The 23,895-nt window shown below is 17.8% G+C and overlaps 5 protein-coding genes and 1 long non-coding RNA gene across 11 annotated transcripts; 4 read left to right on the top strand and 2 right to left on the bottom strand.

The window, feature by feature from the left end:
* Positions 1-1,700: 1,700 nt before the first annotated feature.
* Positions 1,701-3,505, top strand: LOC114578021 (uncharacterized). 2 transcript variants are annotated; one of them, XM_062073135.1, is made up of 5 exons: positions 1,701-2,632; positions 2,712-2,830; positions 2,924-3,045; positions 3,147-3,223; positions 3,301-3,505. In XM_062073135.1, the coding sequence occupies exons 1-5, from the start codon at positions 2,506-2,508 to the stop codon at positions 3,462-3,464; spliced, it is 609 nt and encodes a 202-aa protein (XP_061929119.1). In that variant the 5' UTR covers positions 1,701-2,505; the 3' UTR covers positions 3,465-3,505. The 2 variants fall into 2 exon arrangements, with proteins under 2 accessions (XP_061929119.1, XP_028524375.1); XM_028668574.2 differs by having other exon boundaries at positions 2,709-2,830.
* A 555-nt stretch (positions 3,506-4,060) lies between these two features.
* LOC108001603 (NADH dehydrogenase [ubiquinone] 1 beta subcomplex subunit 11, mitochondrial) lies at positions 4,061-5,254 on the top strand. 3 transcript variants are annotated; one of them, XM_017062666.3, is made up of 2 exons: positions 4,061-4,357; positions 4,495-5,254. In XM_017062666.3, the coding sequence occupies exon 2, from the start codon at positions 4,661-4,663 to the stop codon at positions 5,096-5,098; it is 438 nt and encodes a 145-aa protein (XP_016918155.1). In that variant the 5' UTR covers positions 4,061-4,357; positions 4,495-4,660; the 3' UTR covers positions 5,099-5,254. The 3 variants fall into 3 exon arrangements, with proteins under 3 accessions (XP_016918155.1, XP_016918156.1, XP_061929081.1); XM_017062667.2 differs by having other exon boundaries at positions 4,111-4,347; XM_062073097.1 differs by having other exon boundaries at positions 4,300-4,509; positions 4,587-5,254.
* A 164-nt stretch (positions 5,255-5,418) lies between these two features.
* On the bottom strand, positions 5,419-8,027 carry LOC108001594 (Golgi reassembly-stacking protein 2). Its single transcript, XM_017062652.3, has 7 exons — positions 7,784-8,027; positions 7,416-7,496; positions 7,117-7,320; positions 6,824-7,041; positions 6,663-6,747; positions 6,295-6,592; positions 5,419-6,233 (listed from the first exon to the last, which is right to left on the bottom strand). The coding sequence occupies exons 1-7, from the start codon at positions 7,844-7,846 to the stop codon at positions 5,884-5,886; spliced, it is 1,299 nt and encodes a 432-aa protein (XP_016918141.2). The 5' UTR covers positions 7,847-8,027; the 3' UTR covers positions 5,419-5,883.
* Positions 8,028-8,040: 13 nt separating this feature from the next.
* Positions 8,041-10,697, top strand: LOC108001651 (interaptin-like). Its single transcript, XM_017062767.3, has 8 exons — positions 8,041-8,802; positions 8,883-9,024; positions 9,126-9,334; positions 9,433-9,579; positions 9,655-9,890; positions 9,973-10,158; positions 10,260-10,422; positions 10,622-10,697. The coding sequence occupies exons 1-8, from the start codon at positions 8,647-8,649 to the stop codon at positions 10,655-10,657; spliced, it is 1,275 nt and encodes a 424-aa protein (XP_016918256.2). The 5' UTR covers positions 8,041-8,646; the 3' UTR covers positions 10,658-10,697.
* Positions 10,698-10,948: 251 nt separating this feature from the next.
* LOC108001654 (hyccin) lies at positions 10,949-22,584 on the bottom strand. Of its 3 annotated transcripts, XM_062072779.1 has the most exons (10): positions 22,444-22,584; positions 21,897-22,063; positions 21,522-21,656; positions 20,343-20,468; positions 20,043-20,260; positions 19,795-19,941; positions 19,498-19,628; positions 19,298-19,414; positions 17,583-18,045; positions 16,643-16,875 (listed from the first exon to the last, which is right to left on the bottom strand). In XM_062072779.1, coding segments are annotated over exons 2-10 (1,488 nt in total). In that variant the 5' UTR covers positions 22,047-22,063; positions 22,444-22,584; the 3' UTR covers positions 16,643-16,874. The 3 variants fall into 3 exon arrangements, with proteins under 3 accessions (XP_061928757.1, XP_061928762.1, XP_061928763.1); XM_062072773.1 differs by lacking the exon at positions 17,583-18,045 and having other exon boundaries at positions 10,949-16,875; XM_062072778.1 differs by lacking the exons at positions 17,583-18,045; positions 22,444-22,584 and adding an exon at positions 22,250-22,437 and having other exon boundaries at positions 10,949-16,875.
* A 159-nt stretch (positions 22,585-22,743) lies between these two features.
* LOC133665850 (uncharacterized) lies at positions 22,744-23,806 on the top strand. The gene is made up of 3 exons (XR_009829262.1): positions 22,744-23,279; positions 23,493-23,540; positions 23,727-23,806. It is a non-coding gene; the product is annotated as an uncharacterized LOC133665850 (long non-coding RNA).
* The last annotated feature ends 89 nt before the right edge of the window (positions 23,807-23,895 follow it).

The raw sequence follows: 23,895 nt of genomic DNA, 5'->3' as shown, positions 1-23,895 counted from the left end.
ATTCGATTTAAAATACTATTTATTGTAATTCTCATTTATGTAATGTAATTGTTTGTTTATGTAATTCTCATTTATATAAAATATGTATATATTTTGTTACTTATTGTTTATAATGTATATAAGATACTTACATTAATTATTAATTTAGCATTGAATTATAATATTTATTAATATAAGTTATTTCATTTAACTGAATATTAATTGAATATCACACAAGAAAAAATTATCAAAAAATTATTTTAATAAAAGTTATCTAGAATTACTTTTTAGTTATTTGTTCCTTATAAAAAAAAAATATTAATCTATTCATATTAAAAAATCAAAAGATATTTTAATTTAATATTTATACAAATTTATATTTATATAAAAAAAAAGAGAATATAAATAATAGAATATCATATTTATGTATTCTAATTTTACTATTGTCTTTCATATAATAAATTTTGCAAACTTTAAGTTAAAATATTTTCTAAATCAATGCTTTTTCAACATAAATAAATTATTATAGGGATAACATATTTTTTTTTGCATCAACTGATAAAAAATTTATGAAATTCAATTTCATTTTTTAAAATAAATTATATATTTTTTTAGTGGATACATTAAATTATTCTTTATTTAAAATTATTCTTTATAAAAACTTATTAAATTTGGTAAAATAATTTTTTAATATAGTTAGATATTTAATTTTTATAGAAAATGATTTTATAAAAAATATATTGATTTATGTATTAAAAAATATATGATTCTATTTAAAAAACAAATTTTGATTTTCATAAATTTTAAATTATTTAAAACATTATTATAATATATAAATGCAGCATATTATTATACAATGTGTTATTTTTTATAAAAAGATAAACTAATAATTTTCTTTCAATAATGTTTCAAATTATATATTCATATTTCATATTTTTTTATCACAGTAAAAAATACCGAGATATTAATTTATATATATATATATATTTAAAATATAAAATTGAAATTTGCAAATCTTTTATGTAGTTACTTATAATAAAAATTATATAATAATATTAAAATTTAATTTTCTTGAATTGTTTCAACTTTTATTTAAAACATTTTTTAATATTATGAAGAATAAATAAGATATTCCGAATAATAAAGTTACACGAGATATCCAATACTTTTATATATATAAGAATTGTCTATGGTTGTAAGTAATTATATTAATTAAAATCACAAAAGTTGTTAAAATTAAGAAATTTGAAAAATAATTAATTTAATATTATTTAAATTATATATATAAATTATATAAATTATTTTTTTATAATCCTTTTTAATTTTAAATATATTGTAAATATATTTATTAAATGAATTCATATTTTTTTAATTAATAATAATAATGAATAATATTAAACATGATAATTAATTAATAATAAACAAACACATACATGAATTTGAATGCAAAAATAATCTAAAATAAATCTTATAGTATAAATATAATCAAATAGAAGAAAAATAAATGTAAGATAAAAATTGATTTAACGCTATTATTATTTTCTCTTTATTATTTTCTTTAGAAATACTTAATTATCAATAATTTATAACAAATATTTTACCAACTTTTAATTTATTAAATTGAATAATAATTTCTGTACTTGTTATAAATAAAATATTCTTGTATCTTATATTTTTATATTTTGTAACAAAGTCATGGAAAACATAAGAGTAGGATGTAATGTCAACAAAATAATTTATTTATTATATATATTACATACACACATAGCTTATTAAATATATATATACATATTTATTTAATTAATTATAAAAATATATTAAAATAATTTTATTCAACAATCTATTTCATCATATGTTTCGCGATATGTATCACAATTTTCTCAACAATACTATTTGCATAACAAATTTTTCTGTATTGAATAACTGTTGCACATAAGTATTTTTTACTTGACTTGGCTCCTATTACATTTTAATAATTATTTCATAGCGTGATTATTATTTATGAGCACAAGACAATCAAAATCAAACTTCTAAGTCGTTATGGCAATCAAATTTGTTCAATCAAATCAAAAAGTCATCAAAAATCAAAAAAATTAATCTACTCTAATCCTATTTAAACATAACTATTGCAAAATTTAATTACAATTCCTATCGTTTCATAGTGCTATTATTTAATTCTATTGTAAATAAAAATATAATATAATAATGCTGCATACTAACACATTAGAATTTCTATTATTTTCGCAGCATTATTTTATTCCATTCTAAATTAATAATATCGTATATGCACGAAAATGATAACGAAAACTTCATTGCCTTCATTATATAACATAAAAATTGAGTGATAAATCTATTCTACATTTACTCTATGCTAGTATATTTTTTAATAAAATGAAAATATTATTGGTAGCAATGCATAGTGATATTTCAAATTTAGTGAATGAAAATAACTAATAAATAATAGAATTTTATATTTATAGATATTTAATTGAATATTTTATTGAGAATATTAATACAAACATAATAATGAATGATATAATAATATTTAAAGAAAAACATATAAATATTACGGATTCACAAATAAAAGATTTATTGCAAAATCAGATTCAGTTAATAAATCATGTTAAGAATAAGCAAAATCAACATTGCAATGGTAATTTATTACATTATTAATATATATTTGTATATTATTTGTATACAAATAAAGATACAAAAGATATTTTTTTTAGAAGATGAAATAAAAATTAAAGATTTAATATTAAAAATAACCTCTATGCGAGAGAGTCTTCAATCCAAAAAACAAACGTTGGAATATAAAAATAATCTTTTATCTAAACATTTGGACCATGTGGTAATTTTTATATATTTCTTATTTTCATATATTTCTTGATATATAGAATTTTTTCTGAATTTAATAAAAAATTAAAATTTAATATTTTTGAAGATAGAGATAAAAGAAGAGAAAGATAAATTTTTGAAAGAATATCACCTATTAGAATTGCAAAGAAATAAACTCAAAATATGTAAACGAAATTTACAAGATCAAGAATTATTAGATAAAGGAAGGTTTGTGTAAACTTATTAGTATTTTATTATTCTTTTATTTATATTTATCATATTTATATTCTTATATTATATAAATTTTATAATTTTTTTTTAAATTATAGAAGAAAATTTTTATTGTATAAAGCATTAACAGGAATACGATGGGATTATGAAAAACTTAAAGAAACTATTACAGGATGTATCCTTTTTAATATAAAATTTATTATTTAATTCATATAATCATATTCATATTCATATTCTTAATAATAATATTAGATGTGTTACATAAAAATTATATTCATCATTTTTCTTATATAAATGAAGAGAGTACAAAAAATATAAATGATCTTTTATGGCAAGAAATATATCAATCTATATTTCAAAAAGAGAATAATGAAATGTATAATAAAGAAAATATTGTAGAAAATAAAGAACTATAACATTAAACAATTATAACAAATAAATTTTCATTTAATAATAATTTTTAGTTTATTAATTTATAAAATTATGATTATAATTATAATGATTTTTATTTATTATCATAACTATAACAAATGAAAATAACAAATGAAAATAAAAAAAATCTAAATATTTCTTTTTAACTTATTTTATTGATTAAAGACTAAATTATTACATTATCTTTTATATTATTATCAAATAAAATTAATTTATAACATTTTCTTTTAAATTTTAATTATTTTAAAATATTTAAAAATTTAATGATAAAAACATAAAATTAAATATTGTAAATTTCTTTTAATTAAAACAATATAATATAAATTATATTGTTATATTTATATAATTATATAATTTATATTATATAATTATATAATATAAATTATATAATTATATAAAAGTATAGTTATGCTTTTAAAAAAAATTAAAAAAAATTATTAATTATTAAAAATTATTAATATTATTATTATGCAAATATATAATTATTATTAAATTTTATTAAATTAAATTAATATAAAAATAAATATTTTTTTGTTTTTAATAAATTCTTATTCTATTTCATATTAATAAATTTTTATGTAATTCAAAATTATATTAAAAAAAAGTAGTTTAAAATTTTTTCTCATTGGTATAAAATAGTTTTTTAATATTATGATAAGTTACTAGATTTATAACTATAAAATAAATATTATTTTTGTAAATAATAGACTTCGTTATAAAAATACATATGAAAATAAATATTCTTTTTAATTTTATAACTATATTGTATAATTTATTTTTTTTAAGTATTATTAATTTTTTATATACGTAAAATAGCTATTTGAAATCTATATATTATATTATACATGAAGTTACGTATTCAAGAAAGTAAGTAAAAGTAAGTAAAACTATTAACAACACCAAATTAATAATAAATTTTCAATTCAAATTAAGGCATTTTTCGGAATCTAAATATTCTATTATACGTTCATATTACAAACGAATTTTGTAAGAAAAAAATCTATATATTTGCAGGTTTTAACCTTCAAAGTAAGTTGTATATATATAATTTTAATTTTTAAAATTTGTATAATATATTGACAACTAAATTAAAAAAAATTTCTCAGACAAGAAAAATTATAAATTTAAGAAAAAACTACAAACAATTTCTCAAAAAATCATTATAATTTATTAAAGAAGAATGTCAATATTATTACGACTTGTTCGTTCTCATAGAATTAAGAATGGATTGATGTTTTTAAAACCAAAAGAGATTAAAATATATAATAGAATATATCGTAGTGATTTACCAACTCAAAAAACTGAAAAAGAAAATTTATATGAAGTAAAAAATGCATGGGTTAGTTATGGATTTGACAATGAAAATAAGGAAAATGATCGTCAAGCCATGCATATAACATTTTTTACTTGTATCTCTGTAGTTTTAATATTTGGAGCTCTTATAATTGGTTATGCACCAGATCCACTTCTGAAAGATTGGGCTCAACGTGAAGCATATCTACAGCTTCGCTATAGAGAAGAAAATGGTTTACCATTAATTGATCCGAATTTAATAGATCCATCAAAATTTACTCTTCCAAGTGAGGAGGAAATAGTTGATGTTGAAATAATTATTTAAACATTTCCAAAATATTCAGTATGGAAAAAATTAGTTATTTTTATTAGTTATAAAAAGTTATTATCTTTATTATTCTATATATTTATATCGCATATTATATCATATTTAAAAAAATATTTATCTGTACAATATATAATAAATGATTTTTATCTAAAATTATTATTCTTATTTATGGGTATTTTTAAAATTATAATAATTTACATATATATTTTTTTTGGAAAAAAATATTTGTAAATATATAATAATAAATCATTATCTAAAAATTAATAATTTTTTAATTTTTAGATACGAAAATTTCATTCATTCAATATATATCAATATTCAATATGTAAATGTTTTATTTATTTATTTGATAACAAATTTAAAGTTATAGTCTTATACAATAAGATAAATTATATAACACAAATATTGCATATACAATGTTATATATATGTTATTTTTAAATTTAAATAGTGATTGAAAAAATAAAATTCATAGTTACAATTAAATAAGAAAAAACAGATTAATTATGATATAAAGATTTAATACTTCTTTTCTTTTAAAATTGTTTTAATTTGATTTTAATTTAAATAATTAATAGTCTTTATCTATGTACAGAATTACATAATTTATCCTCGCATATCTGAAAATTTGTTTACATTGCGTTTAAACAAGTAATAAAGTATAAACGCATAAAGTACAAGTAATACAATATATTCGTAATAGATAATTGCGCTCTTTTACTTTTATTCTTCAATATGTACTTTGTTATAAAACAGATATTTTCATTAGAAATAATATGATCGTTACTGCGTTGTTGATGGTATAGATGTGGGAACAGTACTAACTTCAGTTAATTCATTTTGTTGAAGAACAGACGAATAGAAAGATGTATTTTGTGGTAAGCTTGCACTGACAGTAATAGGTGGCATTCCAGGTAACGATATGGGCGTCGTTACAACATGGGATTGAGGCACATTGAATTGTATTGATGGTGATACATTACTTTGTACAGTTGTAAAATTTTTCGACGTTCCAACAATGCCCGTTGTTTCATTTAAAACTGTCGTATTAGTAGTAAAAGTTGATAAAGGTGGAGTTGTTGGCATACCAGGTATATTTGGCATTTTATTTTGATTTAATGTGGAATCATTATCTAAATAGAAATATCATTGTGTTTACTTATTTGAATATTGAAATCATCTATAAATACTTACTATATGTTGCACTTATAATTCCTTGATTAGATATAACATGAGATATAGAATTAGTAGTAGTAGATCCCCCAATAGTAGCAGGATTTAATTGGGAAACATTACATGTTTGAACATTTGATGCATAAGTGCTTTGCATCACATTAGAAGTTTCAAGTTCGGATTTTGTAATGTTTTCTTGTGATGAAATATAATTTGGTGGTATGGAAAAACCTGGTGGTATGTTAGTAACTACATTACTTCCTTCTGTATGAGTAGTGTTTGATGTGACTTGATTTGAAATAGTAGATTTAACATTACTCTATAAAAGAAAAAAATAAAATTCATTATATGTATATTTTGAAAAATTTCATGTAACATTAAATATGCACCATATATAAATTATTCGATTTGTGTTCTTGAATGTTCCTAATAGGTATTCTATGTAAATATCCATATCCAATTCCACAACCCAAACTGTAAAGGCATAAAAATTTTATATAAAATAAAATAAAATAATATTTTAAAACACTAATAATAATGAATTCACTACCTTCCTTCTCCACCCCAAGAATGATTGGGTGTAATTGTAACTTCTCTACAAGAATCATCTTCTGTATTATATACATATAATTTTAAAAATCGAGATTCATGTGCTTCTATCAGAGTAAATAAATCCTCAGACTCATGTAAAACTGAATCAGCACCAATAATATAATCTGTGAAAGGACGTAAACCTGCTAATTCAGCAGGAGAAGATGGATATACTTCCTAAGAAATAATTTAAAAAACTTTAATTTTTTTATGCAATTTTTAATTTTTTAATTCAATTATATTTATACTTACAAGAACATGCCAAACATTTTCATTAGAACCTTCAAAAGAACAAAATCTTACACTAACACCAAGAAGGCCTTGTCCACCCCATGTAAGACTAGGTACTATAACAGTTTGTCTTACAGATTGTGTTTTACTGCTATATACTGTAAGAGTTAATTTTTTATCTACACCATTTTTAAGAAGCTCTTTTAATGTATCATTATCTTGATCCTATAAAAAGGAATTATTAATTTAACATAAATACTATAAAATTAAGAATTAAATATATAATATGAATTAAAAATAAAAATTCACATAAATCATACCAAGCGAGTATTTCCAATAGCTACAATAAAGTCAAAGAATGCTTCTAGACCAGCTTTCTGACCAGGAGAACCTTCTTGTACCTATTTCAGTGATGAGGTTCGAATCAAATTTACTAAATATCTAACAAAAAGATAGCTATATTTATTGAAAAATAACTTTTAATTTTAGATTTAAATTTTAAATTATATAATAAAATTCATTGATTGATTTTTGTTTAAATTGTTTAAATTGTAATAAATCATAATAAATTTATAATATATTAAAATATTAACCATTGAAAGTTGTAGTAAAATTTATTTCATTCAATAAAAAAATGTTTGAAAGAATTCACAAAGAAAATTACAATATTTTGACAAATTTTTTTTACCCTCAATACATGGTAACCTTCTGTGCCACCTCCTGGTATTTCAATACTATGAGAAGATCCCATTTTTGACAAGGAAACTTCTTAAAATACAGAAATATAAAGCATCAAAAAGATTGTTATTTTGAAAATAATAATCGAAATAGAAAAATATGTAACACAAAACTTTGTACAGATTCGTTGGTGACGTAGCCTATCATATGTAAAAGTTCTGATATGCTTACGATTCATTCAGTGTTACCAATGTATGTAACATTTAAAAAAAAAATACACGTTATTTATCAACTTATAAATTCACTTATACTATATAAATAAATCAATAAACTTGTTATAAAATTATATAAATTATTATTAATGATTTTAAAAAGACATAATATTTAATTATATAATTAATAATATTAATAATAATATTAAAATGATATTAAATCACTAATGATTTAATTTTTCTAAATATATTTTTTCATATATCGTTAAAAATATTTTAAAAGTAATTATAAATTTATTTATTAAACAAATCTATTAAATATATATTATTTAAAATTATATATTTTCTCAGAAATTTATAATAAAATATACAATAAAATTTAATACATTATAGGAAATTTTATAAAAAATTAATTAATTTTAATTTAATTCTAATTTTTCATATATTAATTCATAAGATATTAAATAAATATAATAATATTATAATTTTAATATTAATATTTATAATTTTCGACTGAAAATTCATTATAAAGACATTATTTGCGCATGTGTCAAATTTGAATATATTTAAAACTAAACCGTCATATAAAACTACTTTACATACATAAAATATAATTTATAATAAAATTCAAAAAAGTTATATTATAAAAAATAAAAAAAATATGGATTTAGATTTAGAAAAAATTCATAATATTTTAATTGAAGCTAATCTTCCATCAAGCATAAAAGATTTAAAAAATCCAACAGAAGAATTTGTTGTCAAGCTAATTAATACTTTCTTAAAAAGATTTCATATCGATTTTAATACATTTGATAAGGTGAAAATATTTATTATTTATATTATATATACATATTTTTATTATTTGAATAAAAATTAAAAAAATTTACTTTATTAAAGCCCACAATGGAACAACAAGATATTATGCAATACTGTGAAGATTCTACTATAATTGGACTTGTAAATTTACATATTGTTATGGTTCAAATATGTGATAGAATATATTTAAAAGATTTATGTATTACAGATATAACTAGTCCAGGTAATCTTATTTAAATATTAATGTTATAATGTTATAAAATAATAAGTTAGTTATTAAATATAATAAAAATAATATAATAAAAAATAATTATATTATTTTAGGATCAAAAAAAGTACGCAAACAAGCGAAATTTCTTGCAAATTTCATATTGTATGCAACTAATAAAGAATCAGATATAGAGGATAAAGTTAATGAAATTCAAAATCGAGCAAAAATTTTACATGATATGTTAGAAAAGAAAAATGAAATATTAGAAACTAGGAAAGATAGAGCATTGCATGTAGCAAAACAATTATCATCAAAAGAAAAAGTATTATTAATGAAACATTGAATATATATATATTTATATTAAACTAATCATATTCCTTTTATATTATATATTATTATATTATATATTTTTTTTTTTAGTATATTGCAGAAATTCAAAAATTACAATCCAAACTTGAAAAAAATAATCAAAAATATATTGAACTAATTGCAAGAATGACAGCAGCAGAAGAGAAAAAACAACATGCAGTAAAACTTTGTGGAAATTATAAAGCACAAGCATTAAAGGTAAATTAACATTTAAGAATAAATTAAAATCATTTATATAATGTATTATTATTATTATCATTACATATATTATAGTTAAGTAAAACAATAACAGAATTACAATCGGAAATTGTACAATCACCAGAAGAATATCAAATACGTTTAAATGAGTTGGAACAACAGCAAAATGCTAAAGTTAAGGAACGTGAAACAATGCAAGAAGCATTTCAGGATAAAAAATATTTAATTGAACAACAGAAAAATATTTTAACTTTTATTCAAGAACAATTAGAAAAATTTATTGAAATTCCAAATATATATGATCGATTAAAGTATTTATATAATTTTTTAATAATATATTTTCATGAAAAATTTAAATATTATTTTATTAGATATTATATTTTTTGTTTTCAGAGAAATAAGAATGCAAGAGGATAATATAAAGAAGCAAGTTAATACTCTCAAAACAGATATTGAAAAACTTGAAAAAAAATTAGAAGTTCAAAAAGATCAGCATAAAGAAGATGAAATAAATGAAATTCATGCTCATTGTATAGAACGTCTTTCTCCTTTACGTAATTTAAATGTTCAATTACTAAGGTATTTTAAAAGTATTATTGTATTGTATTGTATTAAAGTATTAAAGAGATATTCTTAATAAAATATATCTGTTTAAAATTTAATAAAATTTTAAATTACAGTAATAAAAAATCACATAAAGAAAAGTTGGAAGAAATGCAAGTTCAACATAATGATAATTATTTGAAATTTAAAAAAATGCAAAACATAATAAAAAAAGTAGAAGAAGAAACTATAGAACTTCTTAAGAATTATCAAGATTTATATAACAATGAAATCTCAACTGTAAGTTTTATTAAAATTATTTGTATATATTATATCATATAATGCATTTCCTATGCATTTTTAAAATTATATTTTTAAGAAATATATTTTTAAATATAATTTATTATAAATATTATAAATATAATTTAAATTATATTTTATTTGTAAAGATAAAATTATTAATCAAATTCATATAATATTTAATTTTTTATATTAACAGGAAAAAACTTTATGGAAAACATGGATAACTGATTAAAAATTATATACAATTATACAAATAAACAAAGAGAATAAAATTCTTAAAATTATTATTATTAATAGATAATCTTTCATCAATAATACATATCTTTAATTTTATTGGATAAACATTTTCATATTATTCATATATAAATAAAATAAGTAAAACTTATTAAAAAATTAAAATTTTTAATGATAGTTTACAAATTCAAAAATATGTAAAAGATTAAAAATGTTGAATATGTTTGAAGTTTAATAATTAATAAAATATTATATAAGTGTATGGGAATAAATATTTAAAAACATAAAATATATATATATAATTTAATTATATTAATAATAATATTAATAATTTTTATACAATTTTTTGTATATTTATTTACTAAATATTTTTTTTATTGCACATTTAATAAACGTGAAATAATAATATGACTATTATTTAAAATATAACAACATATTTTGATAGAACAACTATCAACAAAATAAACATTTCAATTTTTTTTATAGAATAAAATATATACAAAGTGTTAACATATTTATGGAACATTTTTAAATTGGTTATTCTAAAAACCAAAATAAATACTAAAGTATACAAAGATATATACAAGAATATTAGTTAAGGCTTATTTATTAAGTTATAATTAAAATTTGCGTTAAACGAAGCAAACCGAGATAGTTCTATTTTTGCTTGTTCATTCTATTTCATCTAATGCGAATTTTTGTGAATTGTTTACAGTTTAATAAATAAATTTTAATTAATACTTTTGTATAACATTTTTTGTATTTATTTTGGTCTCTAAAATCAATCTTTCAAAGATATGAATATAATAAATTTTAGCGTGTGATTAGTTTCATAATTATAAATAAATTTATTAAATATAATATTTATAAAAAAAAATTCTTTACAGATTTTTATTCTTTTTAATAATATATTTTTTATATTTTTATTATATTCATTATATTTAATAAAATTGAATTAAAATAAATTACATATTTGATTTTAAATTCAATATACAAAACTTATTATATCTATAAAATTAATTTGCAAAAAATTTCAATTTTTTTTTCAAGGATTTATACTTAAAACAATTTTTTAAAAATATAAACATTTTCATAAAATGTTTATAATATTTTAATTTATATATAGAGTTTTCATATATTAACAATTACATTCAATAATATCTATGTAATGTAACAATTTTATAAGCTAATATATTTATTTGGAATGCATTCCATTTTTAGAAATATACAATTATAAATGATTAAATTTTCATTTAATTGTAAAAATAAAATATATTTTTTCGTTTCTTAATAATTAATATTTAATAATTAAAAAAAATATATTGTTATGAGAAAGTAAAATATGTTTGTGCATCTTGTTTTAATTTTGCTCTATATTTACAAAATATAACAATGTTAATTTTATATTAAACATACAATAAAAATTAAATATTGCATTAATAAATTCGATTAAGTTTCCTATGCAATAAGTTTATGTATTATTTACATATTGACAGTTTTAACAATGTAACAGATTCTAACATGTAGCTATAAACTAAAATAACATGTTTCCTAATAAGCCATTCTTGAATAATTAAGAGTAATTTTCAGAATATGTATATTAATGAAAACAATTACATATTATAGAGTTTGATATATGAACATATCATTTGATCTGAAAATCTGTTTCAATGTACAGAAAATAGTACATAGACTAGAGAATCTAATAATATACATATTTATATCAATATATATATATAAATTATCATAATATCATTTGCACATATAATATTATTAGTAATTCATATTATAGAAGTACATTAATAGTTGTTTTACACTACTATATACATATGTATGTAATATTATATATGTACATAATACATGTACATATTATATTGTTCTTTTTTTATATGCAAGAATTCTTATATATATATATATATATATATATATATATATATATATATATATATATGTATGTGAATGTGTTTATATATAAACATATATCATATATATATATATATATATATATATATATGATAGAGATGCAAGCCCAACAGATTTGTTAAATATACAAAAAAAAACAATTCTTTGACAAATTATGAAAACTTACATAAAATTTTAATTTTTTTATATATTTATATTAATTTCTTCTTTTCTTTATTTATTATACAAATTTCAATAAATTTAAGAAATATTTATTATATTTTATATAGATATTTTTGCTATGCAATTTATTAATATTTATAATTCATATTACTTTTTGTTTTAGACATTTATATTTCACATGTCTATATGGAAACATACAACAAACAATTTTAAAAATAATAATGTATATAATCAAATTTTATAAACTTAAATTGTTATAATTTAATTAATTAAATTATATTAAATGGCAGTGATATAGAAAATTAAATTTTAACTCTATTTAAATAAATTTATTTAAATAATATAATTTTTTAAATTTATTTTTGTTTCATATATTATGCTATATTATTCACTTATTTTCATTTTAAAATTTTATTGATTATAGAAAATTAAAAAACTAATTAATTAATTTCAGTATCAAAGAAATGCATTTTGCATATTTTTTAATAATATAAAAAAAAAAGAAATAAAACATTTTTTTATTGAAAAAGAATATAACATATCATTTTTATTTGTATAAGAATGAGAATTTAAATTTTGAGATCAAAAATAATATTTATATTGATAACAAATAAATAAAAAAAAATTTATTTTTTAGTTATATAATTATTATGATATTTTATTTTTACGAAAATAATAGTACTATGCAAGATTTTATCCATCTTAAAGAATATAATATAAATCAGCCTTTTTTTATTTTTTATATTTTGGTAGACTGAATTTAATCATTTAAAAGTTTTCATAATATTATAAAGATTGTTTTAAAGATAAAGATTGTTTTTAAGTGAATATATTTTACATGTTCTTTTTTTTTTTTTTTTGATTTGATATTAATATATATATAATCGCACTGAACACTCTGATTATTTAACAAATTATATTGATATAATTTTAGACTAAATAATAAAGTGATGTAATATACAGTCTTTTCAAATACCAATTCCAATTCACAATATTATATCTTTTGAAAACTTGTACAAATTTTTTATGAACAAATTTTTATGAACAAAATTACATAACTTTTAATTATAACTTTTTCCAGTAATTATATTTATAAATTTTTGTTTTTGCAATCAAAATAATAAATAATCAATAAATAATGTTGAAAAAAATTGTTTAAAAATATTTTCTATCACAGTGTATATTTATAAACAAAAATACTGTCAGAATCACAAAGATTTAATTTCATTTTTTTCTATATAGTTTTTTACTGTAAATTAAAAATAGTTCTTAGTAGTAATATTATAAAAAAAAATTATATATATAATTCATACATATAATTCTTAAAAATCATTAGATAAATATATGTAAGTTTAATAAACACACATGAGTTCAAAACATTTTCTCATTTAGAAAGTTATGAAAAAATATTTTTATCTAAACATAATTTATAGATAATTCTATATAGATAGACATAAAGATGTAAGAAAATATGATTATTAGAAAAATTGCAAGATTTTTCTAAATTTTACTGTCTAAAAGACAAGTCAGTCATATTCTACATTTTTTCATAGCATCTAATATTTAAAACTATAAATTTATTCTAAGAAATTTATTTGCCAATTTTTTTGTTATAGAGTGTAGAATGAAATGATTAATTTTTATATTATTAGTCATGATTCATGACATACTATATAATATTTTACTATATAATATTTTATATTTTATTAAATTAAGCAAGCACAATTAATTATTATAATTATTAATTTAATAATAATTATTAAATATTAAATAAAACATAGTATTAAAAAATAGAAAAGAACTGTTTAATAAACATAATTGCGAAAAAGAATACATATAAGTTCTTTCACTTTGATATTTTGAAATGATCAAATTATCAGTTCAGTCATAATTTTTTTTATATTAGGCTATTTACTAGATTTTTAAATATTTAAAATCTTCAAACATTTTCTTTCTTATAAAATAATACATTTGAAAAATGTATATAAATCCATTAATCCACTGACAAATTTTAAGGAGGGATAATCGTTTAAAAAATTCAATTTTTTAATTTAAAATTTTAAAAAACAAGATCTAAAAATTTGAAAAGTTTTGAACATTGTATAATGTAACTTTGTACTTATATTACTTAATGTTCAAGCCTGTAATATGATATCGTAAATCGTAAATATTTCCATCACTTTTTATTTATTTCTTTATATCTTGGTCATTGATCTATATACAAATTCGAAAATAACAATATCTTATATCAAAATATGTAATTAATGAAAAATTTATGATTTTTATTTTTATTATTAATTAATTATTAATTGTAATTGTTACAAACAAATTTAATATTTTAATGTTTTAAAAAATTTAATAAAAAAAAAAATTAAATATTAAGGAATTAATATCATTATTCATGGACTTGAGAATAAATATTTATTTAATAATTAGAAATATAAATAATAAATAAGAATTAGTTTTTATATATTAAATCATGAAATATTTTAATATTGAAAATGTTAAATTGTGCAATCAATATGAATATGTAATTAATACATAAACAAGTATATGTATTATTTATTCATAAAATATTAATTATGACTTATAGAATTATAAATTTTTAATTTACATCAATTAATATAAAAACAATTAAAAATATTAAGAAATAAGGCAATAAATTTATAAAGATATTTATAAATAAAACCTTATCAATTTGATAAAAAATAAAATAAAAAAAAAAAACAAGTGTGAGTGCAATTGCCAAAAATTGAAAAAGATTGAACATAAAGAAATATAATAATAATAATAAATGTTTCAAATTATGGAATTTTATATCTTATTTGAACATATTTACTGTAATAAATGATTTTGCTAAATGTAAGGAATATAACAATAATGTTAAATTTCTAATCCAAGAATGTACAATGTTTTGGATTCAAAATTGTTATAATCATTATACATTTATCTCAAAAAAAGAAGAAAAAAAAAAAAAAGAACATCAGAAAAATTTCTATAACTTTTGACAATAATTGTTCTTTTAATCAAAATCTTTTTCTTAGTTCAAAACATTATCTAAACTTTTAAACATAATAAAAAAAAATTCATTAAATTGTTAGGCTGCAACAAAATACAAAAAATGCAAAAAGTATTTTATGATAATTCATACCGATATTCCTCCTTAAAAGATATATTATGAGAACAATTAACAGAATTCTTTTATATATAAAAATTCACCATAATTAAAGAAAAATATATGTTAATTTATTGTTCCCTTTCCCATTATATTCTTAATAATTTTTTTAAATAAAATACGGAGATCAATTTAGTAATGGATTACTTTTAAATCAACTGTGCATAAAATTTTTTTTATTAATATCATTGATATTATTATCATTAATAATATTATTTAAATGAGTTTTTAATTTGCTTGAAATTCAAAAACTTTTAATAAAATTATAAAGATATAAGAGACAAGATATAAGACATAAAAGATTTTTATATAAATTATATTTTATATATTTTATATAAATTAAAAATAAGAAAAGAAAAAATATATTAAATAATAAATTATATTTCAATGTAATCCACTACTAGTTTTTTTTTTCCATTTTAAAAACTTAGTTGTAATAACTTAAACAGAACTAATCTGAATAGATGAGGTTAATGATTCAGTTTCATTATGCGTTCTTAAAGTAATAGAATTTTCCATATTATCTAAGTCTCCACTCAACGTAAGACGTTCGCTATCAATCAAAGAAACGTTACTATCTACTGTAATTGAATTATTTTCTACACTATTATTTTTTTTTCTAATTGAACATCCATTAATATTTCCATCAATTTCTGTCGATTCACTATTTAACATTGAGGAACTACCTTTGATATTTTCTTTTGAAGTTGCTTGAGATCCAAGTTTTTTTTCTTTTTCAAGAGCACTAATGTTTTTAATTACTTTACTATCCTTTTCTCGTGGTTTTTTTCCAAGTACCGGAAAATTTGTAATTTTAGATGCAGTCTTTTGATCCTTCGATTGTCTCATTGAACCAATTCTATTTGTTTCTATCAATTCTTCTTCTGTGATTGATACAAGATTACTTTTACCTTCTCCTCCAGAATCATCCTTTGTTTCTTGAATTGGTATGTCATCTAAGCAAAAGAAAAAATAAAAATATGCTATAAAATATATTAATATAAAATATAAAATATATATTATAAAATGTATATTATATATATATATATATATAAAATGTGTATATATATATATATATATATATATATATATATATATATATATATATATATATATATAATAAAATGTATATATAAATGCAAGAAATTAAGCACTTCATAATAATAAAGCAAAATGTAATGATATAAAGCTTTTATATTTACATTATTCTGCTTAAATCTGTAAAATATGAATATATAACCATAAGTGAAATGTTTCATGCATATTATAAATTAAAAATAGCAAACAATTTCTATAATCTTTAATTTAAATATTATAATATAATGTAAAAAAATCAAAATGAAAGAATAAAATGGGAATGTAAAGGATTTATAGGGTAAACCTGGACTATAAATGCGCTATCTTCAATGAAAATAAATGTGCCAAAACTGCGTGCATCTTTTCCATCATGTGCGTTTGAATATATATTATATTTTATGCCTGAATTTTTTTTTTTCGTAAAATGGTGGTTCCTCTGAAACGAATTTGTTAATAAATGCACAAATTACTACTAATTAAAATAGTTAACGTTACATGGTGTAACAACTAATTTGCCGCGTGTTTTGCTGAAGAAATTTTGATAATGTTTAGTGATTCTAAAGTGCTGAAACTGAATCACTAGTACCATGTATTTGTTGACAGGGCAGCAGTCATATGAAAACCAATTGATTTATTTTCATCCAGATACAAATTTTCCATCGATTCATGAATTATTTCGCCTAGAAATTGTTCCTCCAATACATTATACAAATGAGAACCAAATCCGATCTTATTATCATAAATTAAATCAGCATTTTCTTTATATTCCTTTTTAATTTTAAAATTTACTTTTATATTGTGATCTTCATCTTTCTCAAATATATGTTTCTTCAAATTCTCTTTGTTTCGTAAATTTTGACTATATGCATTTCCTCGTTTAGAAAATTCTATTGAAGAAAAATTAATATTTCTTATTTTGTTATCTTCATTATTTGAAATTGGAAATGAATTTTTCCAATACCAAGGAAATCGCTTCGTAGTGTTAAATATAGTTGGTTGTTGTTTTTCAAATTGGATAGCATCTTCAAATAACTTCTCATCCAGATCGTCTAATGACACATGTTTGCAATGCATATTTGCTTAGTACAACAATATAATATAAAATATATTTAATATATATAATATATAATATATAAAATATATTTGTTCAAGTTATATTATTAAATATTTAAATATATAATTAAATTAATATTCCATGATTTTAAAACATTAATATCTTATAAAAAAATCAATTTGTATATGTATAAACTTTTAAAACTTCCATATTAGTTGTAAATTTTAATTTATTTTAATTTAAAAATATAAATTATATTTATATAAATATAAAATATATTTATAAGTAACTAGAATCATTATTAATTATTATTAACTATTGTTTCACGAAATTTATACGTATATTTATGTTATCATACTTATATTTTTTTTATTCTATATATAGTTAAACTTTGATAATTTAAAGGAAATACTTGAAGGAAAAAACAAAATCTTTGAATTATAAAAGATATTGTATGGAAGTTTATGAATAAGAGAAAACAAAAAATTTGATGATTTCATGTAAGAATGAATGTCCAATAGAAAGATTTTTTCTCAAAAAAAAAAAAAAAAAAAAATATTATTTTCCGTTTTTGATTATTTGAGATTCTAATAATTAAAATAAAAAAAAATGGTATCAAATAAATTACATAACATAATTCATAACAATACAACAAAGCATAAAAGAAGGGAAAAATAGAATGCAATATAATGAAGAGCACTCTATTTTTGTTTTGCTTTGTCTAACACAAATTTCAATATATTATAATTATAATTATAATTTATAATTTAATAAGTAATTTTTCAATTAATATTTTTATTACAAACTTTCATATTTCTTTTGATTTTGATTCCTCCAAAAATTGTTCTATGAATATATTAATATCTTATACTATATTATACTATATATAAAACTATATATATATTCTACTATTTATTCTTTTTACTCACTTTCTTAATTTTTATTCAAAAAAAATATTTTTTTAATTATTATTTTTTTAATTAAGATTCTTTTAATGTTATTCATATATTTTAGTGCATATTAATTTATTGAATATAATTGCTATACAACATTTGATGACATGCTATTTAATATAAATATTTATAATTGAAAATAAAAACAATTTTTAAATATGTGCATAAAATATATTAAAAATAAAAAAAAAATAAAAGAAATTACATAACATAAATAAAACTTCTGAGCATATTAATTTACCCAATCATAATATAAAATTCAATAAATGAAAAATCTTAAAGAAAAAAATATACCTGGTAACTTTTTAGTTCGAAACGAAGCATTCGTTATCATCGATTTAGATACTGTTGCAGTTGCAGTTGCCGGTGATAATGCAACGCTAATGCCTATTGGTCCATCACTAGGTTGACCTGACATGATTAATTATTATTAAATATTTTTAAATAATTTAAATATTATGCTTTTTATTACTGATTATGTTGCATCAATATACCTGATGATCCAGTAGTTGCAGAATTACGTATAGCATTTGTAACTAGCATAACATCTGGATATGTTTCATAACATGCTCGATTATGGATATCTTCTACTGCTTGTGTTCCTAAATACCAACAGTCATTATACCTGTCAATATATATTATTTTATTAATTTTGTATAATTATTAATTTTGATAAAATATTTTTTTTAGTATTTTTATAAATATTATAAATTAATTATAAATTAATTAAATATAATTAAAAATTATATAGATTATGTAAATTATATTATAAATTAAATTAAATTACTCACATAGCAAAGTATACAGCATGTAAAAATTCAAGAAGAAATTGACTGGAAACAGGTATGCGCGGTAAAAGCCTTGGCACAAAACTAGATTCGCTTCCATACGAAGATCGTTGATGGTGTCCTGGCTTCATAAATCCTTGAGTGACAAGTCTATAATAAATTATTTAAAAAATTATTATTTATAATTGTCAACAATTATTTAAATAATTATTATATATTTAATGAATATATAAAAAACTATTTTATCTTACTTAGTAGCAACTTTGCATAATTGCTCCAATGCAAATTTACTTATGTAACCAAGTTGTTGATTATAAATAAAAAGAAGAGCAGTCATTACTTTTAATCTATTTTGAGCATTTAGTGTTTCAACTTGTTGCAATGGACCCCAACTAACAAGTTTTGTATTACATTCTTCAAATCTACGTACTGCACTCTCAGTTAAAGAAGCAGGTGCCAAACTTACAGGCTATATATAAAAAAATAATTATATAATTATAATAATATTATGTATCTGTAAGATTCAATTATTTATTTCTTTATTAAAATACCTCATGAAATATGGATATCATGGCAAGTGAAGGTAATCTGAAAGAAATTGTTTTCTGCTGACCAGATTTGTCTACTATTTCCAAATTGTACAGACCAATTAATAATGTTTCTACAGACCGACAATTCTGTGAAATAGAAAATAAAATTCAAAAATCAAATTAAAGATTTGAAAAAATGTATATAATGTATTTCTTATGTATAAAAACAACAATTTTTTTCATATTTTTAAAAATTATAATAATAAAATGTTTGAAGTACAAAAATATTAATTATTATTAGCAAATATTATCAAATATATCAATTATATTAGCAAAAAATTATCAATTAATTGAATCAAATAATTCTATTAAATCAAATATATTTTTATTTATAATTTTTATTTATAATACATTATTAATATAATAGATACTTAAATTTAAATTTTTTTTATAACTTTTAACTATTATATAATATGTATATAATAATATTTTTTTTAAATAATTTTTTAAATAATTTATAGATTAAATCAATGTTTTCTCATTTTTAAATTAGAAAATTTTAATTAATTTTAAATTGTTAAAAATTATATTAAAAATTATCTAAGTTTCTAGAATATATTATAATTATACTTAAAATAACATATTTTTATTTAAAAAAAAATGTTTAAAAAATATTATTAAATATAAAAATATCTATAATATTAATATACTTACATACTTACATATATTTCAAATATAATAATAATTTTTTATTATTATACATTGATTAATTTACTTATGAATTGCATTTTTCAATATTTATAAATATAAATAAATACTGAATATTTCTATTAAAATTTTAATAAAATTCATTAAAAAATTTTTAATTATTAATAAATAAAAAAAACTTAAAAATATCTGTGTTTATTGTGTGTGAATATTGTGATTAATTGGAAAATATTATTAAATCATTTCATTTTATATAATACAATTATTTTATAATTATAATTTATTTTTTATTTTATAATTTTTTTATTTTATAATTTTATAATTGTATTATAAGATAAAGAATCTATCTTATAATTTTATCTTTAATTTAAATTATAATTGTTTTCTTATATAATATTGATATTCATATGAATTATATATCATTACTTGACATAAAATGTAAAATACCAATAAAATTTACATTTAAATGTCTTATTAATTATACAGTCTTACCTTAATATCACCATGAGCTGCAGAATTTAAATAAATGTATACTAATGTTGGTAAAAATTGTAAGGTAAATCTTTGTAATTCTGTTTCTCGAGACCGATAAAAATTATATAATTGATCACATACTGTATCCACCAGCTATAATGAATAGAACATTATTGATATATTAATAAATAAAATATAATGTATATTTAAATATATTTTATAAAATAATTTAAATTATAATAAAAAGATATTTCATTTAAATTTTATTTCAATATTAAGAAATATATTAATAAAATTTAAATAATATATATTAATAAAATTGAATTAATAAATTTAAAATATTATAAGATTATATTAAAGAAATTATTTAAATTTTATTTAGAAATATATTACCTGACTATATTTACTACGTTCCTCCAAAAGTACATAAAGAGCTCTGACTATTTCATTATCTTGTGATAAGGTAGTAGCAAAAGTATGAAGTTCTGAAGGTGAGACATCTGCACAGTCTACTAACCATTCATTTATTAAACTTTCCGTCATCTTTATTTTCCTCTCGCCTGTGTCAATAAATCAGAATCTTATTGAGAAATTTCAATATCCAAAATAAATTGTTTAACACTTTGATTATTACATCAACTTTTTAAAAATGATTCGATTATTTATAGTTTTTAAAAATTATGCATTGAATGAATATATTTAATATATTAATCAATTAATTTTTATGAAATTTAAGATAAACTTACGTAAATTGAAATATTAAGCGGTTTACGATCGACAATTATTATAATGTAAAATATCAATAACATTACTTAATGTTGTTGTCATGCATTTAATGTTTTTAAATTTTGCATTTTTTGTAATGATTGCTATTATATTAATTGGTAATTAAAAAAATGCTATTCTATTAAATCATATAATCATAATATTTTTTAATTACCTCCATATCTTTTTCGAACAACATAGAATTCTCACTAGTAACTACTTATAAGACTGACATTTGCAACTACTGAGATTAAATTGGTAAAATCTAGATAGGTATTTATATGTAAATATATCTATCATAAATACGAAATGTAACCATTTTTAATTGGATATAATTAAATGAAATTAAAAAAACTAAAATATAAATTTAAATATAAAATTATATTTTATATACTTATTTGTATCATAAATTTCGTAATATTTATTTCATATTTGTAAAAAATATTGTTTAGAAAGTATTAACTAAAATTATCGCATACATAAAAATTTACCCAAAGTCAGAAAGAAAGTGAAAACTTAATATTCGTTGTTCATTCTTTTAGAATATTTTATAGTTGGTGAATGATGAAAGTATTAGAAGCAAGATTTAAAAATTACATAAATTATATATTATTAAAAATAAAAATAGTGATATAAATTGATTATAAAAATAATAAAAAACTAAAAATAAAAATATTGAAGAATAAATCTCATATAATATAATTTTTTTCTGTTTAACTTTTGAACTATTACAAAAATTATTAATACACGTGTATATTTTAACATAAAAACTTATTATATTGAAGATTTTATAATCTAAAAACATCATTAATAATTAATCTTCATTATTACATAATAATATTTTAATTATGCAATCTTTCATATTTACAAGAATTTTAAATAAATATTTTATCAAATAATTTTTATTTCATGTAATTATTATTTGATCTTAATGTAATTAAGTTTAATATATATTAAGGTTAATATATAAATTTTATAATAATTAATTGAATAATAGCAAGAAAGAATTAAGTAAGTAATTTTTTATATATTTTTATATATTTTTTTTTATATATTTTTAATTGTATTTATTTACAATGTATAATTTAAAAATTTATATGATGAATTATTGTTTACATGATTTTATGATTTTTTAATACATGCACTACCAACTGAATTATTAATTTTAAGAAATTAAATATTTTTATTGTTAATAAAAATTTAATTTAGTTATATTGATTTCAGATTTCTAAATAAAAAAATATATTTTGGAAAGGAACAAATTGAAATATGGTTAGTAATATTATTTCTTTTATAAAATTTAATATTTGAATTTGTTGTGATGATATTATTATTATTCATGAATTCATGAATTTATGATTATTCTTTACATGCACTACCAACTGAATTTTAAAATTTAAATTAAAAATTAATGATATTTATAGAACATATAATTTCTGATATTTTTTTATATTTCAGGTGAAAAGAATATAATCCATGATAACATGATCTTTTTTAACAAAAAAATTGTACACATATAATAAAGTTTTTAAAATATATACTTCTATATATTCAATATCCTATTAATAAATATATTTAAGCATTTAAATTTGTTATTTCAGTCTTTTTTTTAATATTTTAATTTCAA

The sequence above is a fragment of the Apis cerana genome, linkage group LG1 (genome assembly GCF_029169275.1).
Source record: "Apis cerana isolate GH-2021 linkage group LG1, AcerK_1.0, whole genome shotgun sequence".
NCBI classification, from domain to species: Eukaryota; Metazoa; Arthropoda; class Insecta; order Hymenoptera; family Apidae; genus Apis; species Apis cerana.
Note: the sequence above shows the minus strand (reverse complement) of the source record. Positions and strands in the feature narration are given on the sequence as shown.

Coding starts and splice junctions, on each gene's coding strand:
- LOC114578021 (XM_028668574.2), top strand. CDS start 2,506: ATGAATGATATAATAATATTTAAAGAAAAACATATAAATATTACGGAT. Junction 2,831..2,923: donor CTAAACATTTGGACCATGTG/GTAATTTTTATA, acceptor ATATTTTTGAAG/ATAGAGATAAAAGAAGAGAA. Junction 3,046..3,146: donor GAATTATTAGATAAAGGAAG/GTTTGTGTAAAC, acceptor TTTAAATTATAG/AAGAAAATTTTTATTGTATA.
- LOC108001603 (XM_017062666.3), top strand. CDS start 4,661: ATGTCAATATTATTACGACTTGTTCGTTCTCATAGAATTAAGAATGGA.
- LOC108001594 (XM_017062652.3), bottom strand. CDS start 7,846: ATGGGATCTTCTCATAGTATTGAAATACCAGGAGGTGGCACAGAAGGT. Junction 7,321..7,415: donor CTATTGGAAATACTCGCTTG/GTATGATTTATG, acceptor TCCTTTTTATAG/GATCAAGATAATGATACATT. Junction 6,593..6,662: donor AATCGAATAATTTATATATG/GTGCATATTTAA, acceptor TTTCTTTTATAG/AGTAATGTTAAATCTACTAT.
- LOC108001651 (XM_017062767.3), top strand. CDS start 8,647: ATGGATTTAGATTTAGAAAAAATTCATAATATTTTAATTGAAGCTAAT. Junction 10,159..10,259: donor TTAAATGTTCAATTACTAAG/GTATTTTAAAAG, acceptor TTTAAATTACAG/TAATAAAAAATCACATAAAG. Junction 10,423..10,621: donor ATAACAATGAAATCTCAACT/GTAAGTTTTATT, acceptor TTATATTAACAG/GAAAAAACTTTATGGAAAAC.
- LOC108001654 (XM_062072773.1), bottom strand. CDS start 22,046: ATGACGGAAAGTTTAATAAATGAATGGTTAGTAGACTGTGCAGATGTC. Junction 20,261..20,342: donor TGATATCCATATTTCATGAG/GTATTTTAATAA, acceptor TTTTATATATAG/CCTGTAAGTTTGGCACCTGC. Junction 19,942..20,042: donor TTATGCAAAGTTGCTACTAA/GTAAGATAAAAT, acceptor AATTTATTATAG/ACTTGTCACTCAAGGATTTA.